At 60.1% G+C, this 9,843-nt stretch overlaps 1 protein-coding gene across 1 annotated transcript; it reads right to left on the minus strand.

Annotated features, from left to right (window-relative positions):
- Positions 1-87: 87 nt before the first annotated feature.
- On the minus strand, positions 88-6,708 carry GALR2 (galanin receptor 2; the record flags this gene model as incomplete). Its single annotated transcript, XM_084298340.1, has 4 exons — positions 88-266; positions 551-704; positions 4,617-5,301; positions 6,368-6,708. The coding sequence occupies 4 exons, from the start codon at positions 6,706-6,708 to the stop codon at positions 88-90; spliced, it is 1,359 nt and encodes a 452-aa protein (XP_084154466.1).
- Positions 6,709-9,843: the final 3,135 nt, after the last annotated feature.

The raw sequence follows: 9,843 nt of genomic DNA on the forward strand, positions 1-9,843 counted from the left end.
GCTGTGAGGTGAGCTGCTCCCTGGGAGAGTCAGGGCTGTTCATCCTCGGAACGCTCTGCCCCAGGTGTTTGTGGCCAGGAGCACATCTCACCCCGTGCCACGCAGGAGCTGAATGTTAGAGCCCGGGTGAGGACGCAGGTCCTGCCGTGGCAGACCCAGCTGCTGCACGGAGCTGTTTTCCAGGTAACTCTTGGCCTTTCTGAACCCCTGACCTCCTCCTGAGCGTGGCCTGAAGCACTCGGGTATTTTAGAGGTGTAGAAAACACCTGGAGTAAAAACAACAACAAACCACCACCTTTGACAGGCCCGTCCAGCCCAAATCTGGTCCCCTCAGGGGGTCAAAGCTTGACCTCACCTGCCTGGTTGTGTTTCGGGGGTCTGGTGGCTGCTCAGCACCAACCTGAGAGCCCTCTGATCTCAAATGGTTGGGGAAATCAGGCTTCAGTGCCAGTTGTTTTTCCTCTGCCAGCTCCGAGAGCCTCTCGGAGGCTTGGCAGGCCCTGGGAGGAGCATTTTGGAGCTCAAGCAGCACGCTGCTGGCTCGCATTACGTGCGGTGTCGGCCGTGCTGGATACACACACTGACACTGAGCAGAAGGAGCTGGATTCCGTCTCTTTGGACCTGTTTCTGCTGCAGCAGTGATCTGATCTGGACTTCTTTCTCCAGGAGAGTGGCTGGAATTCGTTGATGCGCTCGGGCCGAGGCTATAAAACACCCGTTTTATTGCAGCTGGTTCCAGGGCAAGGCAGTTCACCTGGAATGCTTGCAAGCAAAGCTAGGGGAAGGAAGAGAGGAGTTCTGCCTGTGGCCTTCCTGGAGCATCTGAGCTTCGGTGCAGGGGTGGGCATCGTCCCCGTGCTGATGCTCTGGGGCTGACCAAAGCCCACAGAAATGTGTGAAGGCCTTTAGGGTCTGGGATGGAGCCCCCAGCTGCTCTCTGGAGGCTCTGGGAAGGCCTTTGCATGGTCTACACTGGAAGAGGCATTTCTGGGCTTTGCTGTCAGCCTGGAAAGCTGTTCCAGTCTGGGGTTGAAGAGAATCTGGGGCAGCTTAGCTCAGAGGAGGTGGAACGATGTCAGATGATGGGGTGTGCAATGTCCTGCTGCATCCTGGTCTCTTGGTTGCCAGCACCAGACTCTGGCACGGCTGCTGGATGCCCTGGGGATGCCCTGGCAGTGTTTGGGGAAACAAAAAGGGGATGAGAGGCCGCTGAGGGCCCAGCTCGGCAGGGGCTGTGCAGCAGGGAGGAGGCGTTGTGCACCGGGAAGGTGCTGCCTGCTGCTGCTCCTGGCTGCACAGCCCTAAGCGCGAGCCCAACGCCCTTTCTTCCCCCGAGCTAAGGAGAAAGCAGAGCCACCCGCTTCCCCTTTCCTAAACCCAGGCAGCCTCCTGGCCCCGGCTCGAACCCCTCCTGCACCTCCTGCCTCTCCCCTGCGCGGGGAAGGAGCGTGGGGAGGTGGAGGTGGAGGTGGACGGGCTCCCAGCCCGGCTTGGAGGCAGGAGCAGGGGGGGAGCGCTCGCCCCTCCGGGCTGCCTCGAGGGTTCAAGGCAGGGCCAAACGTTGCACTTTTGGCTTTTTATGGTAAGGAATGTCTGCGCAACACGTTAATTAAGAGCAATCATGCCAGCTCCAGCCCAGACTGCTGGCACAGGCGAGGGCTGCCCTGTGCCGCTGGTGCTGACACCCCCCTACCCCATTGCTTTCTCGGAGGCTCGTGCCGGTTTTAACGCCCTTCCCTTTCCCTCTCTGCGCCCCCAGGTCCTGCTCTTGCAGCCAGTGCCTCCCCTGGCACCCTTAGGCAAGTTTCTGCTTCCTGGTATTTGGGGTTTGGGGGCTGGAGACCCATTTCTCTCTCTTTTTTTGGTTTTGTTTTTGCTGCAGGGGGGCAGGTTGGAGGGATGTGATAAGGTCTGGGGCTGCTACCGGCTCTCCCAGCCTCCCCTGTGCCTGGCTTTGGGGCAACAAAAGGTGTTTGTCACAAACCCAGCAGGGACAGGAACCTGGGACGGGGTCCCTGCAGGCTCCCTGCAGGTGCTGACGAAGTTTTTTAAAAAATCCTTGAACATTGGTGTTAAAACCATGCTCTGGAAAGCTCCCACTAACCTGGGGTTTCAGCTGAACGCTCCTTGTCTCCTTGAACACCCCTGGACTTGGTGGAAGCTGAATTCAGCTTATTTATTTCCCTCTCCCAGCGGAATCTGCTTTTATTCACCTTTAACCTTCACATTTTATTAGACTTCAAGGTGCTGAGGCTCAGCATCTTGCATCTCCTCCTCCTCCTGTGCTCGGGGCAGCCCAGCTCCCCACAGGGAGCTCTCCCCACGCGGAGCTCTCCCCTCTGTCCAGCTCGTGCCGTGTTTAAGGTGCTGGGGGGGGGCTGCTGTGTTTTGTCCCACCCTGTAAGGGGCGTAACGATGCTGCAGCCGGCACATTTCCACCTCCCTGCAAGCATTGGGGTTTGTTTTCTGGAGCAGTCACGGAGGTGGCAGGGATGTGCTGTGCTCCGCGTGCTGCTCCCTTCTCCTGCTGCCCCAGTGGGACGAGCTGGGGGGCAGGGAGTCACTGCAGTCAGTTTTGGGGTGTCTGTGCTGAATGGACGTGCTGGAAGGCTCTGCGAAGCGCTCCCCTCGCTCACAAAATCACTTCTTGTTACGCTGAGGAATCGCTTGCCCTTTCTTTGCAGCTTTTCTCTCATCTCCACGTCCACACACGTGCCGAGCCCGTGGTCGGTGCGGCATCGCAGCGCTGCTCGCTCGGCTCTCCAGCTGAAGGAGGGTCCTGAACGGAGCAGCCCAGCTCTGCCCGGCTTTGGGGGTGGCTTCACCCCGTAACCACTTCGCTTCCTTCTCCTTTTGCCCTCTCCTGTTGCTTGTGCTTGGGAAGACACCTTGGGAAGGGGAAGGACGCGTGGCTGTTGTGCTTAGGAAGATGCCGGGGCTGGGTGACTCCTGGCCTTTCTGGGGACTTCCCCTGGGGTAAGGGGGCAGCAGGACGGTGTCCTGTCCCCACTGCCATTGGGGAGCGGGGTGGAGGGGTGAGGATTGCTCCCCGTGGCCGAGGTCAGGAGCAGAGGGCGAGGCTTTCAGCCGTGTTTGCGCGCCTGATGCAATATTTTCCCAGGCTGGGAAGGGTCCAGCAGGGGAGGTAAATACTGCGAGAAGTAATGGGGCTGTTTATACAATCCCTCTCCGTGCCTCACGCCCTGAGCGGGCCCAGACTAAATACAACGGTCAGCGAGGGGAGGCGGCGGCCGATTTATGGCTCGCTGCGCGGGGACAGGAAGCTCTGCTTATCCTAACGCCCGGCAGGGGAAAGAGAAGGGTTTGACAGCAGAAAGCTCGCCGGGAGGGAAGGCCACGCGCTGGAGGGGGGTGGAAGCAGCGGCGTGCCAAGGGGGCTGCGCCCAACACGGCTCCGGGAGCGGAGCTGCGGGGTCCCGGCCCTAAAACCCTCCTGCAGGGCATCCCGCTGCTGCGGGTGATGGTGGCTGGCAGGGAGCTGAGCTCTCGGGGAGCTGATTTTGTGGGTGTCCGTGCTGCGGGGCAGCCCCGGGAAGCTGCAGGGATGCTGGGCACAGCCGGGCCCGTTCCCACACGGCTTCCCCACCTCCTCCAGCAGTGCTCTGGGGCAGGGTTTTTCAGAAGAGCTAGCGGGTCCCGTTCCCCTGACGCTCTTCTTCTTTCAGAAAAGTGATGGGCTTTTAAATCAAGCCCTCGGCTGCTGGCTGCAGCAGGGTCCAGCTGCTCTCGGAGCCTTTTCAACGCTAAGAGCACGGGCGTGAGCCACGTCAGCCTCTCGTGCGTGGGTACGGCAGTGAGGAGGGCACCCGGAGCCGCTCCTCTCGCTGCCACCTCCTGCGCCCCGTGGGTGTGCTCGGGGCCCGCTCGGGGCCCACCCGTGCCCCTCGGTTCCCCTCGCAGCCCCTGCAGCACCCCTCTCCTCTGATGGGCGAGCCAAACCAAAGCTGAGTGGGTCGTGGTGGCATCCCTGCCCCGTTCACGCCAAGCAGGAGGGAAGTGAAAGAGGTAAATGGACCCCCCCGGGGAGGTGCTGAGCCCTGCCCAGGCTCTCTGCCCCCCTAATATCCCACCTGGCTTCCCCCCGCACCCTGACCTCTCCAGGGAGGCCCCATGGGGCTGTGGCCACGCTCCTGGGTGACCTCCGGGTGCTCTGCAGAGCCTCGCACGCACCAAAGCAGGAGCCAAAGGCTGCTGTGGTCGGGGGGATCGGAGCTCTCGCAAGGGGCCGGGCGCAGACACGGCAGGGTGTCAGCCTGCCCCGGGCAGAGGAGCAGGGATCGAGGACAAGAACCGATTTGGGGTTTTGATCTCTGCTCTCAGCGTGTCGGGTGGGAACGAGTCCTGCGCTTGGCTCCTCAGGCGCTCGCTTGGCTGAGCCCTCAGAAAGCAGCAGTGTTCCAGCAGTTCTACACCTGGCAGCGTTCGAAGGGAAAAAAGGCTAAAACTTGACACAATTAACCCCAAACCGTGGTCCGTCCCCAAACCTGTGACGGCGAGCGGCTCCGCTAGGTGACGTTGAAGGTGACGAAGGAGCCGCCCGCTCCCTGCTGCTGCCCCCCTGCCCCATCCTCCTCCCCCCAGGACCCCTCCGGGACCTGGCAGCGCGCGGAGCAGCGTCGGGGCGGGCCGTGGGGCAGCTCGCTGAGCTCTGCCTCCAGCGTGCTCGCCGTGTGGGTGGCTGGGGCCGCGTGCACCTTGTTGGCCGCCCTCTTCCGCAGGAGGCAGCTGAAGATCTTCTTGAAGCCCTTGCGGAAGTGCTTGGAGACCAGGGCGTAGACGATGGGGTTGACGCAGGAGTTGGCGTAGGAGACGAGGTGCGAGAGGACGCGGAGCACGTAGGTGGCGTGGTTGAGGGGGAAGTACCCGAACCAGACGCAGAGGATGAGCAGGTGGTGGGGCAGCCAGCAGAGGCAGAAGAGGACGGCGACGATGACGATCATCCTGGTGACCTTCCTCTTGGCCGCCTTGGACTCCGAGGCGTCCTGGAGGGGGTCCACGGACCTCCAGAGGTAGCGGATGGTGCGCGTGTAGGTGAGGCCCAGGATCAGCACCGGGACGAGGTAGCTGAAGACGAAGGTGCAGAGGTCCATGGCCTTGCGGCGGGCGGCGTCCCAGATGGGGTGGCAGACGGTGAGGTTGGCCAGCTGGAACTGCTGGTAGTAGCTGAGGTAGGGGCCCGAGAAGACGAGGGAGAGCCCCCAGATGAGGCAGATGGCCGTCAGGGCGTTGCGGGGCGTCCGCAGCTCCCGCGAGTGCAGGGGGTAGCGGATGGCCAAATACCTGCGTGGGAAGGGGAGGGGGCGTGGAGGAAGGCTGCAAGTGCTGGATTTCGGCTGGCTGGGGCCATCGGTCCCACGAGGAGTTCCCCACCCTTTCTGGGGGTCTGTGCAGCACAGCGGGGTGAGGAACGGCCCCGTTCCCTGCCCCGTCCCACCCCATTCTCTGCTCTGGGGTCGGGCAGGGCTGGCCCCATCCCATCCCTCTCCCCAGCCCAGCAGCCCCACACCTGATCCGGCTCCAGTGAGGGTGGCAGCAGGGATCTGAAGGCAGAAGCAAGCCCCCAGGACCCCCACACACCACATGCCTCACGCTGGCACATGCAAAAGCACGCACCGCCCCACAATCAGGTCTGCAATTAGCTGGGTCCTTAATTACGCCCAGGTCTAGGAGCTCCGGCAAGCTCCTGCTCCCTCCTCCAGGACGCAGGGGGCTCCCCGGGGGCTCGCTGCATCCCCTCGCACGCCCAGCAGAGCAGCCCCCATCATTTCAGGCTCGCTGTCAGTGGCTGGGAGCCCTCGCAGGGGCTGAGGTTCCCTTTGTGCAGAGCTTCCCTGCTGCAACCCGGCTGAGGAGGTCACCGCAGCGAGGGACACCGCGGGGACAGAAATCGGCTTTTTGCTACTGAAAGGGGAAGGTGAGAAAAAGCAGCGCCCAAGCTGACACGTCCCCGTGTTTTCCCTTTCTTGATGTTTTGTTTTTGGTTTTTTTTTTTTGCTTTGGAGGGCAGCTGCTCTCTCCAAGAACCCCGGTAAGAGCCAGGGCTGCGCAGGGACAGAGCTTGGTTTCTCTCTGGTTTTCCATCCCCTCTTCAACTGCCAGAGCCTGCCTAAACCCTGGTCCTGCAGCTTGGGGGTCTGAAACCCCGGTAAGAGCCAGGGGCTCCCCACTCGACCTTCTCCCGTCCTGCTTCAGGTCCTCAGTGCTCCCATCTCCTTGCACCCATGAGCTGGGAAATGCTCCTGGACCCCCCGCCAGCCCCCAGAGGTGCTCAATCCCTCCCCGGGGCTGTCTGTCCCCTCTCCTGCCGGGGTGGCTTCGCGGAGGAGCCCCCCATCCCCTTCCCTACCTGTCGAGGGAGACGGTGGCCAGGGTGAAGCTGCTGGCGTACATGGTGAGGTAGATGAAGAAGTGGACGGCCTTGCACAGGAAGGGCCCGAAGACCCAGCCCTCCAGCGTGTAGATGGTGGCTTGGAAGGGGACGCAGAAGAGGATGAAGCAGAGGTCGGCCACCCCCAGGTTGAGGATGAAGAGGTTGGTGGTGTTGTTCACCTGCCCGTTGCGCAGCAGCACCGCCAGCACCAGGCAGTTGCCCACGGTGCCCACGAGGAAGATGAGGAGGTAGGCCAGCGGGAGCAGCACCGCCTCGGGCTGCCAGCCCTCCTCGGAGCCCGGCACCGACCCGTTCATGGCCAGGAAAAAGGAAAAAGGGGTGCCCGGGGAAGGGGGTGCAGGGAAAGCGCAGCGGGACGTGCAGGGTAACGCACCGGGATGCACAGGGAGCACGCGGGAGGTGCCAGGGGGATGCACGGGGATGGTGCAAGGGGAAGGGGAGAGCTTTGCCTCCTCCGGGTCGCTTGGGAGCCCGCAGCTGCTCCGTGCTGCTCCGTGCTCTGTGCTCTCCCTGCTGCTGAAGAGGAGGAGGAGGAGGAGAAGCAGGAGGAGGGCTATGGGGCGGTGGCGGCTCCTGCCCAGCCCCTCGCTGGCTGTTTTAGTGGAACGAGCACTGAAATCTGTCGTGTGTGTGTGTGTGTGTGTCCCCAGCACTACCTCCTGCCCTGGGTAGGCAGGGGGAGCGGGATTTAGTGGGGTAAAATCGCTCCAGGGTGCGGCGACCCCCTGGGAAGGGGCTGGGGGAGCTGGGGGTGAGCACCCCGATGGGAGGGCAGTGGGGTGGCCGGGTGCTTTCCCTTCCGTCTTCACCCCACAGTGGCACGAGAGCTGGCTGTTTGGGGAGCTGCCTGCCTAAAGCAGAGGGGTTTAGGAACGGGGGTCCTCAGGCTGCAAACTTGTCAGTTGTCCAGCACAAAAAGCCCTGCACAAGAGCGCTGCAGGGATGAGTAAAGGTTTGCAGGAGAATCTCTTTTTTTCTCCCCTACAGTGTGGGGGATCGGGTTAATTCACTGCAGCCAGAACAAATCTTTTTAATGTCTCTGTTCTTTTCTTGCCTGTGAAATTGCTGGTGTTGTTGCTTCAGAGTGTTCATAAGTGGACATCTCGGTTTGCTCGGTGCGAGCAGCTCTCCGAGGACGCTTCACCTGGCCCCCAGGCTGTATTGCCTCGTTCCTGTGGAGGGAGATATTTCATGCATCAATTAATCTGATAATTAGCCCACTGCACAGCTTCTCCATCACCTTTATGGACATTCAGATCTCGCACTGCGAGGCCAGGGGATGCTGCACAGCACACGGAGCCCATGTCACGCCCGGGACCCCAAAACTCGTGAGCAGCCCCAGCAAACAGCCGAGCTGCGTGGGGAAATGAGTTCACCGCCTGGCTCAGCCTTTGGTGCGAGAGGATGCCCTGCTCCAGGTGCTAGCAGGCAGGGCAAGCAGGCGATTAGGAGCAGCTCAGAGGAAATCCAGCCGTCCTGCAGGGCACAGCGGGTGCTGATGCGCAGCAGTGCAGCTCTGCCTCCCTCCCGCAGCCCCAGACTGGCCATAAACCCTCGGGGAGTCGATCCTGCCCGGGGTGAGGGCTGTGCTGCCTCCTCAGCCATGTGGTGGAGGCTGTGTGGATGGCTCACGGGGACAGCCTGGCCCCAGGGCACTGCCACCCTGCTGGGAGTGCCCTAAAAACCCCACAGCAGGGCACTGGCATTTGTTTTTATCAACCCTGATGGTGCGTCTGTGTACCTAAGCACCTGTGGTCAGCTCAGGGGAAGGTCAGGTCTCTGCTCACACCACAGAGATTAAGGGAAAACACCCAGTTTCTTCCCAAACCTTCCCAAGCTTTGGTGCAGCTCACAACCTGCAGCCTTGTATGCAAAAACCATTAACCAGTTCAACAAAGAATCATAAAAATCATAATGAGATGAACAAGATTCCCTCATCGAGAAACTTCAGGAGAAATTCTTCCCCTGCCCTGAGCTGTAGGGGCGTTATTTGGGCTGTCAGTGGCAGACCAGGTCCCTGGCCTCCAAGGGTGGCCAAAACCAGGAGCAACAGGCACACTGCGATGCTGCCAACGCAGAGAACCTGCAGGCTGCAGCTCAGTGCAGCGTGCCAGCTTTGTGATGTCCTCCTCTTCCTCTGGAGGAGGAGGAGAGCCAGGTCTGCAGCAGGAATCCATGCACAGAGACAGTTTCATCCTCGCTCTTATGTATAGATGCCAGAGGAGCAGCAAAGGCAAAGCTTCGAGCTGGCACACAAGGAAAGCAGCGTGGCAGAACTGTGCCCGTGTTAAACGTGGTCCATTTGGCTATTGGAGCAGTTCCCTTGGTGTGCGTTGTGTGTGTGTTTGTGCCGGGGCTTTTCAACACGAGTGCTGCAGTGCCAACCTTACCCACGTCTCTCTGAGCCACTGCAGATGTGAGAGAAGTCGTTTGTAAAATGTTTCTATTGATAGACGTCTGCTTGGATCGAGCGTTGTCCTGAAACAGTTTGGTTTAGGTAGGGAATGGATCACAGGGAGATGTGGTAAAAAACAAGAGCAGCCAGAAACGGCTTAAGAGATTTGCAAGGGAAAGCTTCAGATTGAGAATTTGGTTTTGTTCTTTCCTCGTTGAGCTTTAGTGTCCAAAAGAGGGAACGAGAGCTTTGAAATCAGAAATAAGAGGTCAGAGCTGAGCCCAGGGGAGGGCAGATATTTCTGCTAGTTCTGTTGTTGCAGCAGAGCCTTAGGCTGGAAGGGAGATCTGCGGGAGCAGCTTGTAAGGCTCAGTGGTAATGGCTTTGTCTGCAGAGGTGTTTAGGGCAGCAGGAATTTGGAAAGCAGTTGGTGTTTGGTTCTGAAGAGGTATCCTTAAGCTTGCTTCAAATACCCAAAGCCCTTGGGGAAGAGGGCCTGATCTGAACTGGGGTTCATACCTTTAACTGGCTGCAGGGAAGTGCTCCTGGGTTTGGGTGTGTTTGAGGTTTCTAAATAACAGAGGGTCTCTCCTTTTACCAGATGCATGATCAGACAGAGTAAAGGTGTTCCCTACATGTTTTGGGGCTGGAGATGGGAAATTTTGATTAGTGCTTGGCCTGGGGGAGTCTAAACCCACTTCCCTCAAGTGCCACTCAGACCACGATGTTCAAAGGTGGCTGAGGACTTCGAACACGTCCTTAGACTGTGGTAAGGGAAGGAGAGGCTGCCCTGGATTGATGCAGTGCAGGTTTGGGTGGAAGAGTCCCCAGAAAGGAGGCACAGAGGATGGCACTGCCCCATGGGGCTGGTCCCACAGGAGCCCTACAAGCATCTGGGGGGCTTTGGGGGCTGTGAGAATGCCCTGGGTGCCCAGGACTATGGCCAGGCTGGTAGCTACAGCCCTGTCCATGGTCCTTCCTTGGGCTGTTCTGGTTAATGAAGGGCACTGATGGTTAATGAGGGGCATTAGTGAAG

This window comes from Netta rufina (genome assembly GCF_964035555.1).
Source record: "Netta rufina genome assembly, chromosome: 19".
NCBI classification, from domain to species: domain Eukaryota; kingdom Metazoa; phylum Chordata; class Aves; order Anseriformes; family Anatidae; genus Netta; species Netta rufina.